At 38.3% G+C, this 19,669-nt stretch overlaps 1 protein-coding gene across 1 annotated transcript; it reads right to left on the bottom strand.

The window, feature by feature from the left end:
- Positions 1–3,692: 3,692 nt before the first annotated feature.
- LOC110093158 (E3 ubiquitin-protein ligase Os04g0590900-like) lies at positions 3,693–5,317 on the bottom strand. The gene has a single exon (XM_020817956.2). It carries the CDS (start codon positions 4,999–5,001, stop codon positions 3,889–3,891), a length of 1,113 nt encoding a protein of 370 aa, XP_020673615.1. The 5' UTR covers positions 5,002–5,317; the 3' UTR covers positions 3,693–3,888.
- Between the last annotated feature and the right edge of the window lie 14,352 nt (positions 5,318–19,669).

The raw sequence follows: 19,669 nt of genomic DNA, 5'->3' as shown, positions 1-19,669 counted from the left end.
CCTTAAACAAAAAGTGTTTATCAAGCATTTAGATGTCCTAGAGATGTCAGGATTGAGTATTCATGGGCTCGTTGGATTCGTCTCGTCGAGCCACTCGATTCGACTATAAGCATGCCATATTCGAATATCATTTGGTAGTCCAATTATTTCCTGAGGCTTTCAAATATACTTTGGACTTTTGATTTAGACTCATTTTGACTCGAATATGATCAAATTTGATGTCATTGGGTTCGTCTCTTTGAGATGTTCAATTTGACTATAAACTTACAAAAATTGGATATCAGAATATCAGATGATCTCCATTTTAATTTTTGAATCTCAATCTCATATTTACATCAAAATTTATGTCAAATCTAAGTGAATTTTGATGGCATATCAATCTCATACATCAATCATGAATCTATAACTTCTGTTGACAATGATAAACTAATTTGAATTCTATCTTTTCAACCGTAAACTAAGGGGACTCAATACTCGTCATCCTATAACATCAACTTATCTAACAACAATAACAACAACAACAACAAAAAGATGTAAGACACCTTCGATGATCAATTTAATATTGCTGAAACTTGACCAGCAATGAATTGCAGATTATAGTCTCCAAGCTGTAAGAGAAAGGAGGCGACAGTTGCCTAAAAATTTATTTGGTGATGAAAGATCAGCTCACTGTAACTATTAAATGCATATATGATAAAAATAATTTCTGTCATTCAGTTAATACTTAATACATCAGAATCTGAATAAAAAAAGGTGCTCTCCGGTCAAAATTTTTTCAGAACTTTTTTTTTTTTAGCAGCAAATTCGGTGGTTGGGCCATCCTTTTCACTGCTCCTTTCCCAATTCTAAAATCATTTTCCTCAAAGAGTTTCACATCTCATCATCCAGTAAACTGCAAACAGTACGTTAAACCACGACATGTAAAGCCTCATCTTAATATATAAAGGCTCAAAATTATAACCTCGGTAGTGAAAGCCCTTCCAGCTAATAAGCTAAGCTGAGTGCAAAACATAAAAGAATATACAAAATTTATTATTCTAAAAAGCAACCCACCTAACCCAGTGACTGAGAGCATCCATTTCCACCACAAAAATTATAAAAATAAGACATATGGAGAAAAATGAGTGGATAAATATAGGGGATATAACATGAAAATACGACTCGAATATGTTCCGAAAATTTCGAGTTAGATCCGACCGATTTCAAAATGGGTCGGGTTCAGGATGACCCGTCGGAAATCTGTTTGAAATGAGCTGACCGCATTGCCCGAGCCTGCAAGCGCGCCTGCTAACGTTGCGCCCGAAGTTGCCTACGCCCGCCCGTGCCCTAACCTGCCCACCGGCACTCGCATCCGCGCCCGCCCTCCGTCACAGTCCTTGAGTCAACCGTGTCGGGTTGGGTCAACCCAGTAACACAACGGGTTGGGGCGGGGTCCAAATTTACATAACCTTTGCCAGCTTGCTACCTCAACATCTTTCTTTGATGTATATGACCTTCAACTATAGCTTGCAACTTACTAGCTGACCTTTAATGACCTTCGATCATTTCTCTCATCATAGTCTAAATAGATTTTATTTATTTTATACTACATTTAAAATACACACAATTTCAAATACTTGCAATCAACTAACTCATTAATAAAATTATAATTTCATAAAATTTTAAATTTTTAATATAAAATTTGATATCACATCTTTATCATTAGATACTCACTTGGCTTTAGTTTTTTAAGTATATAAGTTAATAGAGCCAAGTTATGATAAATCGTTGAGGCCTTAGAAATTCGAAGGAGATTAGAGGGGTTTGCATACAACAAAGAATGAATTCATCCATATTTTTTTTTTAAAGTTTTTCTAAATTCAATGGCCCTAGAATAAGGGGGGCAAGTGGCGTTCTTTTTTGAAACCCTAAGAAGTTAGATCTTTTGAAAATAATATAGATTGAATTTCTAGAGGCAAATGTGAATCAGATTGCGCAAATAAGATGCTTGAACATTGTATTGAAACTCCATATATTTTTAGCCATGAATAATTGAGTCACAATAACTTGGTTGCTAATAGAGATAAGAAGAAGGCAAGAGGCAATCATGCTCCCCAAATTAATGTTAGTTCTTTGTAGTTGCTGATTGTGTTGATCAATCAGGTTGTATTGTTTTCTCAGATCTAAATACCGTTGGTTGTAGGGAGGCAATGACCCCCTACTTGGAGTTTAGGGGCCTTGCCAAAAAAAATTGTACAAGCGTCATAGTGTTGTATGTTGGAGTGTTGCAGCACTTCATATTTGGGCTGAAGACAAAGAGTGGGGAGATATGATACTCCAAACCCTAGCGCTACGTCGTTGTAAGGTGGACTCAGAGATAGAGAGTGAAGTGTTATGATGCTCCAAACCTTGGCGGAGCAGTGTTATGAGTCAGGCTGAGCATTTTTTTTCTTCTCTTTTTCTTGTTTACTTGATAGGTTGTGTCCTTTGGCGTATTAAAAAACATTTCTTTGTATATTTTACGTGAAAAATAAAGTGAGAAGTGAAGAGAGATAATGAGAGTGTGAGAAGAGTGATTTGTACAATTTCTCTTAATTTCTATAGTGAATTTCTTGATATAGTGTGACTTTGTAGTTTTTCCCCATACCAATTTTCATGTTAAATATTAGTGTACATTTTCGTTATTTCCTTTTATATTGTTTCGTTGCGTGCTTTCTTCCCACCAAATAAATATCTTAGAATTTAATGATGCCCTATTTTATGTTAGGCATATCGACCTTCCTAGCATTCCTTCAAGTTTTACTTGTATGATTTACATTTTTTTAGTTCTGGTTAACAACCATTTGATGGATCTTTTCCTATGCTCAACTGTAAAGCCCTGGCTCCTCCATAAGCTAATCAGATCACAATGTACTAGGCTTTTAAGTCATCCGTAAGTTCATCGAGGAAAGATCAACATCTTTATGATTCTCCATAAAGTTATCTAGGAAGTCCAAACGTAGTTACTTATTGAGCAATAAAAAAAACCATCCCACATCAGATTTATGGGATGTAATAAAGGGGAAGGTTGGGATAGGTTGCGGGCTGGGTCAAAATAGGAGAAATTATTCTGCGTGGACGACTGCTGCAGCTCTACGTCCGAATGCCGTGGTACCGAGTAGTACCTAGCCTCGGCACCAAGCCGCGGTACAGTTAAAGGGTGACTTGGTGCATTTTTATCGTGTCCACACAAAATAATTTTTCCAAGAATTGAAGGAACCAGATTAAGGTTAGAGTTAGGAGGCATTGGAGGAAGTCATTGGAAAGTAGAGGAAGTTGAGGGGCGCGGGAGTGCTCACGGGGATCAGAGAGTTATACAGAGGCATCATACTTCTCAATGGAGTCAAGGAGGCGTTTGTGAAGCAGAGTGGGCTGGATATGATTAAGGTGTGGTTTAGAAGGTGGGAGAGATTTTATGAGAAGTGAGCCTCCAGCCAAAGCCTTAGGCCTTCTCCAACCGAACTCAAAACACATGAATGGTGTCGCTCGCAAGCTCCAACCGAACGACAAAACTTCCGGTATTTGGTTGTTGGCGTTGCACTGTTCACCCGCATTATTTTTCTGTCTCTATCGGATTTGCCGAAAAAACAGGCGAAAGAGGAGAATGAAATTCGATTGGAGAAATGCAAAGCCAAAACAAGCAAACTCAAAACCCATATGTGAGCCATCAAACATAAATATCGAAGTAATGCATTGAATCATGCATCAAAATCCTTTCTTTTTCACGTCCATAACTCCAAGGAGAAGTATTTCCTTTACATAACAAGAAGAGAAATTAAGGGAAAAAAAGGCTTGTTATCATAATTTCGATGTACATCCACCTTACATCAAATCTTAAAATTGATGCATGATTTGTTAACCACCTCACTCTCATTCGGACGAAGTACCAGAGGAGGCTTCTTCTCCATCAGATTTCTGTTGCAATTCCTCAAAACAGAAAAAGCGAACTCCTCCCCTTCCCTTCCTTGTAAAGCAAGATTTGCCACTTGAAACTGATCTCTTCATTTGAACTGAACTCATAACAGAGTGCAATCCTTTGCTTTTTCCCGTTCTCCCCTTGCTATTCTCTCCTCCGCCGCGCCTTGTTGACTCGCAGCGGGCGTCGGAGACTGGCAAGTGCCCATCCTCCATGCTCTCCTGCAGCACATCTGCAATGGACAATACCCGATATCCAGACACCGAACCCATCGAAACAGAGCGCCTCAAGGGCCTGTTATCTTCTTCCCCAATCTCAATCGCTTGGAAATCCTTGCAGGTGTTTCCCTCATTCTCCACCTCAATCTCTCTTTCAGCATCTTCTTCTTCTCCATTCCTCTCCAAATCTAAATCATCTACAACTACCACCACTCTCTCCTGCTCATGATCTGAAGCAGAAACCAGTCTACTTTCCAAATCCGAACTCTGAACCACAATACTGGCGCGACAGAGCGGGCAGTTTGAGTGAGACTTGAGCCATGTATCAATGCACTGAAGATGGAAAGCATGGCTACACTTAGGAAGAAGCCTAAGACTTTCGCCTTCTCTGAACTCCGCAAGACAAACGGAGCAATCCGTGCCATCCACAAGTCCGTCCCCTCTTTTATACCAGCAAACTGTGATCTTGGCAATGAGCGCCTCATCGAGACCGTTTGTTGACTGAAGATGCCAGCTTTCTTGGCGCTGTGACTGCTCGACGCTTTCTTCTTCCAGTTGGTCGTGGTCAGAGGGACCCCGGCGGCGAAACAACGAGGCGTTGCGGTATTTGGTGACGACGGTATAGTAGCCGATGAGGAGAAAGGCGGCGCCAAGTATGCCGATGATGCCGATTACAAGCGGGGAAAACGCGGACCCGGAGCTTTCTTCATCATCGGAAAGGGGTAAGGAGGGAGGCGGAGGGAAGAGGATGTAACACCACTGAGGGCAGAAGATGGTACAGAAGCCATGGGAGCAGTCTTTGGTGTCTTCAAGGGGAACCAAGCCATGATGTTTCTCGATGGTTTCCATGCCAGGAGGAGTGGGTTGGACCTCAGGCGGTCATAGACAAGGCATCCATGGGGATCTTTGTGGGAGAGTGAAGTGTTTACTGGTTCTTAAAGGGGAAGAGGATGTGGAAAGCGAGATGAGTGTGGAAAGAGAAGAGCTTTCAAGATCAGGAGATTGGATTGTAGAGAGAAGAAGTGAAGAGTCTGAGAGAAAGAGGAAGCGAGGAATAAGAAAAGAGGTTCAGGCTGCTTTTGCTTTGGCTTGCTTTCTCTGCTTTTCATTTGTTTCTTTGGCATTTGTGGAGAGAAGATGAATGTGACTGTTGAAGGATGGAGACTGGGCTAGGCTTCCATGGCTGTATAGCGTACCTCAGTCAAACTGCTAAGGAAGTGATTTGTGCTTGATGAGAACGTGTTAAATTGTAATTATAAAATATTAGAATTTATGATTTCAGATTAAATTTCTTAAAATTATTTTAAAATTTTCACTTCTTTCTTAACTAATTTAATTTCTCATTTTTCCCGGAATTATCAATTTTTTTATAATTTTATTTAATAGTTTTTTATTTATAATGTGCAAATTCTAAATCAAATTTGATTTTAAAAGCTTCTTATTTAATGCATTTCGGCATTTAACATCTTTTGGACCTGCCTTACTGTATAATGCAAGATTTTATCGAACTGAACTCTGCCAAATGAGTTTTTTTTTTTTTTTTTTCAATAGGTATCCATATGCTGTCACCTTTTAGAAGAGTGCTAGACGTAACACCAACCTTAGAAATCTCATGGCCCGCACATAATTAGGCCACACTTAGGAGGCGCTGCCGCTCTAGAAGAATCTGACATGAGTTTTAGGATTTCCAATCGTACTCGCCCACCAATAAAACTAAGCATCATTAAGTCTACCACATGAGTTAAACAATAACAATAAAAAGTTTGCCCATTTGGCATAGCATAAGATTTAGCTATTAGTTGAGAATTTTGATTGCTAATTAAGAGATTTTGGATTTGAAATTTATGTATATAATGTGTCTATGAATTTATCTTAATGACTCAAATGTCCCAAAAAAATAATATAAAAATACAAAGCAAATTAGTTATTTGTAGAAAAAAAACAGAAATTTTCTTCACCATTGGCATTTCTTATTTCTTGGATCAATAATACATTTTAAAATCATGCTTATTTATCATGTTATATATTTGAAAAATTGTGGCAAAAAAAAAAAAATCGAAAAACTTCTTTATGCCCAAATAAATCACCATGATAAGTTTATAAATCAATAAATGATATAAATATATGGAGGTTTGGTCTTAGAGAGAGCAAAGGCACACCGACTGAGAGTTTTTATAAGTGTTTTAAAGCAGAGGCAAGTGAATTAGGTTAGCATTATCTTTAGACTGGCGATAGCTATGCTAATTTTTTCTCTAAGCCCTATAAATTATTTATTTCTAATAGAATTTTATGGCCACTGCCGTGTAAGAGCTGTCGACCGACTTACGCTTTAAATTACGTAAAAGCATTCAGAGAATTGGCTTTATTATAAGCTGATCTTTCTTTATCATTACTTTCCTGGTAATATAAATTACACTCGTCTTTATTACTTGTCTTCGCCTTTTTCAACCCAAAGTCTCCTTAGTTTCTCTTTGACGGGGGAGGGAAAACTTTTTTGAATAAGCTCTTGTTTACGAGTTTTTATTTGGTCTGGTGTCCTGACTTAGCTCTATGTTCGGACGTCAGTAAAATGGTGCAACTTGCTCTTACTCTTTACCGCACGGCCCGACGACCGGACCCGGGATTGCTATGTATTGGCTGATTTATGCAGACCGAGGTATTACTCAATATTGCTCGGCAATAACGAGAAATATCATTCTGTCAAGACCAATACCAAACAATACCACAGGTTTGCTAGGTATTGCTCGGTATTGCTAAGTATTGGTCTTAATAGAGCGGTATTTCTCGTTATTGTCAAACAATACCTAGCAATACGTACGTAGCAATACCGAACAATACGCGAATATAGCAATACCGGGTTCCAGTCCAGGTCAGGTCATCGGGTCGCGCAGTAAAGAGTAAGAGCACGTGGCGACATATTATTGACATCCGGATGTAGAGCTACGTCCGATATCTGGACCTAATAATTGTTCCTTGTTTACAGTACAGTCACCTTAGTAGCTGTGATACATTTCTTTTTATTTTGTTTTTGAATATTGAGTGTAGAGATATAACTTGAATGTAAATAAAATTAATTCTAAATATTGATAAAAAATTTTAAGCATAAGCAGAAAAGTATAAGCTGTCCCAAACGAAATCTCAGCCCATCATAAAATTTCCAAAATCAATAATTTTAATAGCTTCATCAATTTAACGAATATATTTAAGTTATGAAAGTATGATGAAACTTTGGTGATAGAATTCTAATTAAAATTTGACAGTTAATATTTAAGAGATTTATTGAACTTTTTTGTTCCAAATCTATTGAATTACAAATTAATGAAAGTCTTAAATTTCATCTAAATTTGTTGAAATAGTTAAAATTAGATGAAAATGAAAATATCATGGTTTTAGATCTATTTGAATTGCAATCAACCAAAACAAATTTAATTAAATTAGTAACATTTTGACTCGATGACTTCATACAAATGTTAGGACTATATTTTGGTGACAAAGGTTCGAGAGAAAGTAGTTAGTAAACAATGGAGGTTGAAAGGATCATAGTTGGAGGGCGATGTAGATTAGAAGGATTGTAAGTGGTAGACAGTAGTTGGAAGGACTACAGTCTTGCAACAGTGGTCAGAATGATCATAGTCGGGCGATAGTGATTGGAGAGATCGTAGTTTGACAATGGTGCTTGGAAGGCATAGTCAGAAAACAATGAGGATTGGAATGACAGTAGTTTGAGGGTAATGGAGGTCGAAGGGACAATTGTTGGCTGACGAAGAAGGTCGAAATGATCATATTGTCAACGAGTGATAGTGGTCAAATGAAGTCTCGCCAGTAGCTTATAGGTGGAGAACCAACAACAATGGTCAACCAAAAGTTTAGCAGCTGCGGCCTAGCGGCACGAATTCGTCTGTGGTGGTGCCAGGGTGGAGCTCCACTATTCTTAAAGCCTCATAGCCCACCCCCAGTGTGAATGATGTAGTCTATTTATAATTTTCTTGGAATGATATGTCCATTAAATATGAAGAAGATGTCATTGGTTCATCTCCGTGAGATGTTCAATTGTCTTTGTTAATTTACTTGGAGTTTGGATGATCCCGAATTTAATTTTAGAAGTTTTCAATTCAAATTTTCATTGAGATTTTTGCCCAATCAAAGTCATTTTAGTGAAGTATCAATTATATTAAACCTAAATAAACAAAATAATTTTAAAACTCATTTTGATAAAAATTATATTAAAATATTATGATATAACTTTTTAATGGAAAATAATATAGGCCGCCCAATAATATATTCAAATTTTAGGAATAACCGCCACCTTATGCCACTCCATACTTCCACTATTACCTTAAGGTGATTTTATTTTATATATTTAAAAACATAATTATCATAAGGTCACATCAAGAAAATAATACAACTTTGATGTGTATAGATATATTTTAAATTCATTGAGATTTTTGCCCAATCAAAGTCATTTTAGTGAAGTATCAATTATATTAAACCTTATGATTAGAGCTCAAGCTCTTTATTATTAGGTCAAAATTGATGGGCGTGTTTAATATTCGATTGAAGTTAAATAAATAAAAATAAATGAAAATTTGTACAAGGGGTGTTAGCCTAGACAGCTTGAAAGCCGACTCCAGCTCGACTCATTAACATGTATAATTAATAAGCTCAAACTCAGTCTAATTCAACTCATAAGCTCATTGAGTTGCTCAACTAATCTAAAATTTAATTTAAATAAGTATTGGATAAAATATTTCAAAAATTTTAAGTTAATTCTATTTCAAAAATAAAAAATCTAAATTAAAAATATTAAAATTAAGAAATCAAGTTCAACCGTCAATTCCTTATTTTACAAATTAGTTCGAGCCTATAAATTTTATAATGAGCTGAGTTTGAGCTTGATTTTTTTTTTTTTTTTTTTTGGAAAAATTTGGGGCATTGACCAGCTTGAGCTCAAGTTGAGCTCGTGCTCAATTAAACTAAATAAATTTACCTGCCGCTGCGCAACCAATTCTTCAAATCCATGAGTCGGCAAACTAACCATTTTATTTAAAGTCGAGTGGCTCTGAGCTTTTCAGTGGATCCGTCTGATTTGACTATGGGATGTGCGACGTCTCAACATTACAGAGACAACTAAAGAAGACACTTACCTGCAATTCTGAAGCATTTATGATACCCAACGGTTAACGCTTCACAAAAATTTTTATTATATATTAATTTAATGATAGAAATTATTTTATTTGAAAATTGTATTAATCTAATATTTAGTCTAATCTATATATCATATTTATACATCATATACGATATACCTTTGTTTGATTATTTTATTATATATTTATTAGATGCATCTTGGAACATTCGAGCCAATAGAGAAATATAAGATTTAACGTCTTAGCTTTGTTGGATGATCCATCACATAATCATATAAAAGAGAAGGTGTAGCATACTTAAGAGACACAAGAGTTTTTTTTATGAGGAAAACCCTTGAAAAGAATCACGGGGCTTGGCCCAGTTTGAATGAATCCACTAGTGTTTGCAATCAATTACAATTAAGACCCTTCAATGGGGGAAAGACCTTGATTTGATATAGTAAATATACATCATACAAAACACATTACAAGGTGGAGATGGGAAGAATCAGTATTGACATGTTTGTTTAGTCAGCAAGACCATAGCAGATGAACGATAGAGGTCAGAAATACTTTTGTCTAGCAATGGATGATGGAAGGATTGTAGTTGACAAAGGAGGTCGGAAAAGACTTTAGTCAGAGGGTGATGGAGGTCGGAAAAACCATAGTCGGTGAGTGGCGAAGGTCGGAAAGTCCTTTGTCGGTGGGCGACAGAGGTCGAAAAGACCATTGTCTAACGATGGAGGTCGGACGTAGTCAGGAAGGAGGACGGAACGACCGTAGTTGGCTAGCGATAGAGGTCGGAAAGACCATTCTCTGGCTACAGAGGTTGAAAGGACCGTAGTGGGAGAAGGAAGTCAGAATGACTGCGATCTGCTGGCGATGGAGGTTGGAATGACTTTTGTCAGGTGGAAGTCCAACAATAGCTGTAAGGCGGGTGTTAGTTGGTGGCTAGGTGGAAGTCCGACATCCTTCAGTGGAACTGTAAAAGTTCGGCGGGCAGCATTATGGCATTTGGCAGAAGTCAGGCATCCGTCCATGGTCGGGAGGAAATTCGGTTTTAGTCAGTGGACGGGCAGAAGTCCGGCGTCAATCGGTGGCTTGGAGGAAACCCAACTTTAATTGGTATCCGAGCAGAAGTCTGGCTTCAATCATTGGCCGGGAGGAAGTCCGACAGTGTTCAAGGAGTCTGATTGCAAGAGAACTCAAGTTTCTCTTCTTCATTCTCTTTCTTTCTTGGCCCTCCTTCCAAGAAAAATAAGAGGACTATTTATAGTTTTCAGAGAGTGGCACGGGCAATAAATAGGAAGAAGATCAAGGGTGAAATGGGAGTGGTTTGAATGGACAACCGATGTTGAATCCTTTACTCGTGAATCATTTATTGGGCATTTGAATGTCATAATGATATCAGAATTTGACGATCTTGGGCTTGTTGGATTCTTTTTGTTGAGCCGCTCGATTCGACTAGAAGCATCTCACGTTTGAAAACTGTTTGATAATCCAAATTATGGTTTGAACCTTACAAATGTGTTTCAGGTCTTTGATTTAGACTCATTTGGGCTCAGATTGAGTCGAATTTGGTGTCATTGCGTTCGTATTTATGAGATGTTCAATTCGACTGTAAGTTTTCTTAAATTGGAGTTCAGATGATCCCAGATTTAATTTTTGAAGTTTCCCACTTGATTTTGCTTCGAGATTCATGCCTGATCAAGAAATTTTTTTGATGATGTATCAGTAATAATTTAATTTTAAAATATTTTGCTATTTTATAATGTCTAACAAAATATTTTAACTTAAATTTTTAAATTTCAATATTTAAAAGTTCGAATAAGATATTTTAATTTTAAGACTTAATTAAAATTAATTTTAAAAAATGCATTATTTCACGTTAAATTTTGGCTGATTTATGTCAAGTATATTAATTTAATAAATTTCTTTATTTATTAATGAAGATTATACATTATAATTATATCATTAAAAGATAAAGCATAAATCAATTGTAATTTTTATTTAAAATTTATTCCCATTTACTACAACACTTAATTTCAAGAATGTCGATAACTATTAATATTTTAAAAATTATTATATAACATGTTAACATTTGAGTTTTACAATTAGTGCAATCCTTTTTTATTCATTCGTATTGCATAAAATTGATTATTTTCTTTTTAAAATTGTCATCGTGCCTTTCCGACAAGTTATGCTAGAGTTGAGGGTGTCAATTTATAACACTATCCGAAAATTCAATTAAAACTCGACCTAGAAAATCCAATTTAGTGTTGACCTGTTTAACAAACGGGTTGGTTCGAGTTTTAATTCTTGATCCATTGGAAAATTTGGAATGTCTAGGCCAACTCGTTAATCCGAAAATGACTTGCCACCTCGCATCCCCGCCTGCACACCGAGTCTCATTGCTAGACCCGCACGCACACATCGCAATACACACTTGAGCTGGTAGACCGGCGCGTCCCGTCTTTATCGCATTTCGTATGCACTGCATCCCAACCCGCACCAGCGTAGCCACAATCTCTTCACGCTCGCACCCACACCTCAAAGCCCGTGCTCGATGCATACTCGCCTACTCTATGCTCTCCCGAGACAACGTGTCAGCATGGGTCGACCCGAGTTTTTGTTGGATCAGATCAAGTTCAAATTTCAAACATGTTTGTGTAATCGGTTCGTGTTCGAGCTAGAATATTTAAGGGCGTGTCTGTTTCGGGTTTAACTCAAACCTGACCCGAAAACCTATTTTGACACCCCAAACTAGAGTTATTCATTTTTTTTTAATTTTTATTTATTTTTATTTTTGTATATGTAAGCTCAAAATCATTTACAAATATAAAGTTGATATAAGTTTAATTTGAAATATTAACTTTATATAATATTAGAAATTCATCATAATAAATTAATTTAATTGAAAATTATGCCTAAATTTTCTATTTAAAATTTGAAAATTAATAAGTACAATGCTTGAACTATGACAGTTTAATAAGTGCCCACACTATTGATTTTAGAAAGTTTTTCATGGAGGATGAAGCTTTATTTGCCTTCTATTTTGTCCAGCTCAAAATGCTGTCCTCTTTCTACGTCTAGCTTTGCATATTTCAATCAATAGTTATTCATCACTTTTCTTCTACCACTTCCTGAGTAGGCAAAATGACATTATAGATATTATTTTAGAAATATCAGCATTCTATTAATTAGGGTAATTTTTTACATGACAAGAAAAATTATTTATTTATAAAATTAATACTTAAGTATTTTTATTTATGAGAATGTCATAGCACAATAAAATTATGACTCTCCTCTTCTTACATTTGTTAAATTCTCAACATAATCTAAAACATTAATTCCTATTGCTGAAATATTTGAGTCATAAATCTCTATCAAGCTTCTTGATGTAATGCAACAATAAGAATTTTTTATGAGATTTTTTTTTTTAAATATTTTTAAAACTTTTTATTAGATTAAAATTTAATTTGGGACAATTTTTAACCACCATTTTGAGTAAGAAAGTTGCCCCAAAGGAAGTCTGAAAATTATGATTTTTCATATTTTTATTTTAAATATGTTCACATAATAATATAATAAATTCATATTATATATATATTTTTTATGTTGGATTTTCTTCTTTAAAAAAAAGAAAAAAAGGTTGGATTTTCTTCAATTTATTTTCTCAAATAATTTAGGATACTGAAGTAAATTGAGATGCAAATATTTTTTTATAAATATATAAATAAAATTAATGGAGGGTAAACATAAAAATTCTTTTAAATGTTGACATTTGAATCGTAATGCTTTGAAAGTGTCGTGGCAACTTCCATTATGTGCTATACACAAATTAGTGATGCTTTTTAAGTGAGCAACTTGAAGAATCCTATGATAAAATACTGGAGATTTGAGCACTTAATTGTCAATGCGTTAATTTCTGACCCTTTTGAGCATAGAAGATTTTTTTACTTTTAGATTAGAATTTAGGAAAAAAATTAAAATATTATAATATAATTTTTATTGGAACGGGCTAAAATCATTGAATTTTGCTTTGAGATTGCTAATATTATAAACCAACAAAGCTAATACATGCATCATCCATCCCCATTATACAACATTCAATTTCTCAAAGACTTCTTCGCTACCTCAAGGTCACCCTCTCACTTGGGCTATCTATTGCATTAATGGATCTCACCCTTCATTAGGGCTGTCAAAATGAGTTTTTGGACCGGGTTCAGGTCTAACCTGAAACTGAACCGCCATCAACTGCTCAAATTTGAACCCGAAAAGATTACATAAACATACCATAAATCTAAACTCAAACCCGACACATCCGAATACGAGTCAACACGACCTAACACACGAACCCGGGTGAGCGCAGAGCGCGGGTCTAGCGAGGTTGGGCGGAAGCAAGAACAAGACAACGATTCACGTGCGTGGGTGCGGTGTTGCCTCATGCGGGCGGGAGCGCCATAGTAGGAAGCGGGCGATCGAGCGGGAGCAGGTTGACACGGTGCGATCACGCTGTTAGGAACGCTAAAGCGAGATGTGGCTGGGAGTGAAGGAGGGAAAGTGTTTGGACATGGACGCGGACTATGCAATGCAGTGACACGGGCGGGACAACGAGAACATAATGGTCATGCAGGTCATTTCGGTTCTTTTTTGGGTTGACATGTTGAACTGGACCCAACCTGATTTTTTAAATGGGCTGGGAGTTAAAACACGAACACGACTTGCTAGTTAAACGGGTTGACTCGAAATCGAATTTTTCGGGTTTGGCCATAACTTTACACCCCTGCCCTGCACTCATAATTCGAGTCCCATTGAGAAGGAAATGCACAAGTCTAAAAACCAACAACCATATATCATGCATTCCTAGGAAGTACCCTAATTTCATTGACAAAAAAAGCAATTCATGGTGGAAAGTTCCTCTATCAAAGCAAAATATAGCGCCTTCTTTATAGCAAGTAGCCACCACTAATGCCATAAATCTTCTTTGTCTAGTTCAAGAGTTCAACATCCCAATCGATCAACTAACTCTAATTCGTTGTGATAGCATTTCTTCAGTTTTTTTGTCCAACATTATTATGTTCCACATGTGAACCAAATACATTGAGATGGACTATCACTTAATTCGAAATTATTTTATATTCCAAAGTGATAAAAGTACTTCACATAACAACTCAACATCAAATAACTAATACATTAATCAAATCTTCGCTAATATCTAAGTATCAAAATCTTCGAAACAACTTGGCAATCCACTCGGATCATCACCTTGTGGGGAGGTAATCACCCACTATACCAATAAGAATCGTCTCAACACACCCTAGTCCACAATGCAACTACTACAACCACTACTCTATCAATGAATTTTTCAGTCACATGATTTTAACCTCCCTTCTCATCCTTACTATGAGAGAGAAATTAACTACTTATCATTTTACCCTCATGTAATCTCTTACAAGTATAATAATAGGCTATTGTAAAATGCTCTATATTTTACTATTCACCTTCACTATTAAATGCTACGGCAATTACTCAAGAAAACTCTCTTCCTATCCTTCTTTGTTTTCCAAATCCATGTTTCCCTGAGTCTTTAGAAATGAGTAATAATTCAAAGAGAAAATAATGATCTATGCTTCATAAAAAAAAAAAAGGAAAATCATCAGTGACCAAACATGCCTCATAAATAAGTGGACATTTTAATCCTTAACAAGATTTTAAAAAAAATTATCAAAATAAGCAAATGATACCAATAAAAATGTCTTTTGTTGGAGAAATTATTACGTGCGGAGTCGGGACGGGAAGAATCGTTTGTATTTGCTGAGTATTTTATGAGTATTTATTCAGTATTTTTTGATTTGCTGAATATCTATTGAGTATTTACAAATACTCATCAAATTCAAATGATTCTCCCTGTCAGAACTCCGCACGCATTAATTTCTCGTTTTGTTGCACTCTTCAGCTAATTAAGCATTCAGTAAACATATCCCTTTTCCAAAGAAAGAAAAGAGTAGAGAAAACAAATAAACGAGTGCGGTGTCCATTCTTTCATCCATCAGTTCATAATTTTGATTCAATTATAAGAAGGCGTTGAGAAGTAGCTGTCAGAACCTTTGACAAATGAGTGGAATGATTAATTCCTTGCCAATGGAAAGCAGAAATATTCATTAGAAGAGGAGTCGGTGCTTTAAAATCCAATCAACCAACACCTCCTCATCCATAAGTTTTGCAATGTTGGGAAATGCGATGGGATATTCCAATAACAATAGTAAAAAATTATATCAGGATATGTATATTCGTTTTGTATTAGAATGAAATTAATTTTATTATGCGTACATGCTATCTCTTAACATAATTGTTGCTGTTCAGAATATTTGCGGCAGTAGATTGAGTAAATTTTTTATCTTCGTGATACACATATATCCAACACATAAACATAGAGGGATAGTAGTAAAACACCCAATCATTTTTACTTGAAAAATCTAAAGAGAGAAAAACCACAGTGCCTCTCCCATGTGAAAAGATTCCACTAAATTTGAGTGAATTATAAAGGTTAACTTATCCATTGACTTAAAGGTGGTCGAATTATAGTAGTTTGGAGAGTTGAGCAAAGGTATGGCAACTGTTGCGTCCTGGAGTATTCGCGGTAGTAGAGAAATATTTAGTTTAACGTCTTAGCATCGTACGAAGATCCAGCACACAAGCAGATAAGTGAGAGGGTGTAGCATTCATAAGAGACACCATAGTTTTTTACGTGGAAAACCCCTGAAAGGGGGAAAAACCACGGGGCCTGGCCCAGTTTGAATGAATCCACTAATATTTGTAGTCGATTACAAATGAGGCACTTCCTTGGGAGAAGGCCTTAGATTGATGTAGCAAATGTACATCATATAGATTGCATTACATGGTAGGAGTTACATATACATGTTTGTTTGGTCGGAAGGACCATAGTCGGCAGGAGATCGGGGTCAGAAAGACCGTTGTATGTTAATGGAGGTCGAAATGACCATAGTAGGCGACGGAGGTCGGGAAGACCGTTGCCGGCAGGAGATTGGGGTCTGAAAGACCGTTGTATGTTGATGGAGGTCGAAAGGACCATAGTAAGCGACAGTGGTCAGGAAGATCGTAGTCTGCAGGAGACCGGGGTCTGAATGTCGGATCTTAAGCAGGACGTCGGGTCTTCAACAGGACGTAGGGACTGAATATCAGGCCTTAAGCAGGACGTCGGGTCTTCAGCTGGATGTAGGGCCTTAAACATGACGTCGGGTCTTCAGCAGGACGTAGGGACTGAACGTCGGGCCTTAAGCAGAACGTCGGGTCTTTAGCAGAACGTCGGGCCTGAAATGTCGGACTCTTCAGTAGAACGTCGGGCCTGAACATCGGGCCTGACATCGGGCCTAAAACGTCGGGCCTTGAGATGGTGGTGCGGCGAAACTACGCGGTGGTCCGGCGAGGCCCGGCAGTGGTCCGGCGAGGCCCTGCAGTGGTCCGGCGAGGTTCCGACGGTGGTCGAGGAGGAGCTTCTTCCTCCTCTTCCTTCTCTTCTTCTCTTCTCTTCTTGCTTGGATCTCCCTCTCATGAGAAATGAGGGCTCTATTTATAGATTTTCTGGAGTGGCATGACTCCCGTAAATAGGCGTGGAGAATCAGGGGCGAATAGGGAGTGGTCGAATGGACGGCCGATAATTGAATCCTACGATCGTGCACCATTCGTTGGAACATTTGAAGGCCTTAATGATGTCGGAATTCTGTGATCTTGGGCTCGTTGGACTCGTCTCGAGCCGCTCGATTCGAGTATAAGCTTATTAAAATTGGAGACCGTTTGGTAACTCAAATTGCTGTTTGAACCTTCCAACAGCGCTTCGGGTCCTTGATTTGGACCGCATTTGGGCTCGGATTGGGTTGAATTTTGGTGTCGTTGGTTCTTATTTCGCGAACGCCAAATTTGACTATAAGCTTGCTGAAATCGGAGTTCGGGTGCTCCCAGAATTAATTTTGAAGTTTCTCACTAGCTTTTGCCTCGAGATTCGTGCCCGATCAAGCTACTTTTTTGATGCCGTATCAGCAACGGTCAGGCAAAAGTCCAACAACGTCTGAGCGGAAGTTCAGCTTACTGAAAATGATCGGACGATGGTCGGACCGGAGTTCGACAGCGATCCGTTGTCGGGCGGAAGTCCAGCGGCGATCGGTGGCCAGGTGGAAGTTCGCGGTTGTTGGCGGCCAAGCAGTGGTCCAACGACCGTCGAGCGGAAGTCCAATGGTGATCGACGGCCGGGTGGAAGTCTAGCAGTGGTATGCGGCTAGAGTGATGAGAGGATAATCGTAAGAATCAGATCTGCAAGAAGGGATTTCCCAATCCAGTGAACAATCACAAGCACAAAGCTTCAAAGCTTTAAAAAGGAGATAATATTCATTCAATGGCTTCTTCTACAATGCATTCCTATATAAACTAGCTATAGAATCTTCTAGAAAAACTTAATAACAAACTAGATAATATATTCCTAAGGTAAGCTATAGTTATGATGTTCCACGTCATAAGATGTTTCACATCATACTCCCATAACATTAAATGAGCTCGACTCTGTCGAGGCGCATTTTCGGAAGGGATGTAGGTGTTGAAAAATTGATTCCTAGATCAAAAATTCTGCGTCTTTTATACTTATCCGCAAGCGTGCTCGGATGAGTAAGAGTTCCCAATGCCTTAATGCCCACCGACTCCTTGACACCGGGTCTTGAAGATATCCTCAATGCCCACAATTCCAATACATGGGTACCCATCAGAAGGGATTTGTTGATTAGCTGAGAAATCATCTTCAACCTCCATATAAGCTAGGCAAAGTTTGCTCATAGCTTCTTTTGCAAAACTTTAAGTTGCATCATCAGGGAAAACATTAACTGCGGCAGCTAATACCTTGTTACAAGAGACCAGTACTATTTTAGAGGCACCTATATAGTGGGCTTGGTTTCCTCCTTGAGGAAGCTTAATTGTTTTATATTATGATATAAAACCACAACTTAGTGATAAGCCAATCGTCCCGCTGATTGTGGCAACTCCATTCAGCTTAACATGTAAAGGAGTTTCATCATTTTTTGTAACCTGACAATATTGGACCCGACCCGAACCTGACCCAAAAATTTTGGGTTTGGGTTGACCTGAACCCGAAGCGGGTCGGGTTCGGGTCTGGAAAATCGGCCTGTTTACAGAACCGGGTCGGGTTCGGGTTGACCCGGGAACCCGTGTATGACCCGGAAACCAGTCTTGACCGGTCCTACCCGCCTGCCCCGCAACCCCGCCTACCTCCGCTGCCCCGCTGCCCCAGCCGCCCTGCTTGTCCCGCCTGACCTGCGGTCCGCCTGCCCAGCTGCAACGCTTCGCGTTCACAACTACACAAGTTGGGTCTGCGACTCCGCGCGTCGCGTTCACAACTCCGCGCATTGCGTCCGCTGTTTGGTTGAGTGTTGACCCACGTTACGTCCGAGTGACTCGCGTCGCGTCCGTGACTTTGCCTAACCCGCGGTCCGCGACTCTGCACGTCGCGTCGCGTCTGTGACTCGCATCGCCGGCATCGCTGCTGCTACTGCCGCCCGGCTGCCACGCTGTCCCTAAACCCTAAAAGGGTCGGCTCGGGTTCGGGTCGGGTTGACCCGAACCCGAATAGTGTCGTGTCTGTTCCAGTTTTGATCCGAACCTGACCAGTGATGCGAAATTGACACCCCTAATTTTTTTCATCATCATTTGCTATGGTTGCTTGTATTAGAGCAATAAATGTAGCACCAACAGTCTTATCACATGGACCAGCAAGTCAGACCCTATATTGACATTGCATCGAACAAGTTGGGGCCATTGCCCTAGATCGACTTTGTCGGTCGAAACCTAAAGTAAAAAAACATCTTCAGCAAGACACAAAGAAACTATTCCAATTATGGAAGTCTTATTCTTGGACACATGCTTTAAAACCTCTTTCTCTTTGTCATAGGAACTAACCCAAGAACTCGAACTCGAAATGCATTCAGATGAAATATGCTTTTTTCAAAGCACTGCTACCTACCAGAAAACTTTTGGTAGTTCTAAGGCAATCATCCATTGATATTTTTTCTATACAAATAGTTTCAACTTCTTCCTGTGATACAGGTCATGGAGCAAGGGGAAGTGCATTCCTGAAGCCCGCACCCAGCTCCCTTCCAGCACCAGCCTCTCTCCTTGTAAACATTATGCATAATTTCATCAGAGCTCAAAGATACCTCAGTAATCCCCCTTTCAACCTCGTTGGACTGCAACAATTTCAATTCTGCCGAAATATAACTGAGATCTTCACCCAATTGAGAAGTTATAACAGATTCCACAGCCAACAAACTGACTTCAAAATCAGAGGCCTTGGATACCAATGCTTCATCCGG

This window comes from Dendrobium catenatum, unplaced genomic scaffold (assembly GCF_001605985.2).
Source record: "Dendrobium catenatum unplaced genomic scaffold, ASM160598v2 fragScaff_scaffold_963, whole genome shotgun sequence".
In the NCBI taxonomy this organism is placed as follows: Eukaryota; Viridiplantae; Streptophyta; class Magnoliopsida; order Asparagales; family Orchidaceae; genus Dendrobium; species Dendrobium catenatum.
This window is presented reverse-complemented; position numbering and strand designations above follow the sequence as displayed.

Bases quoted from the DNA above. Each gene is read 5' to 3' on its own strand.
- LOC110093158 (XM_020817956.2), bottom strand. From the start codon at position 5,001: ATGGAAACCATCGAGAAACATCATGGCTTGGTTCCCCTTGAAGACACC.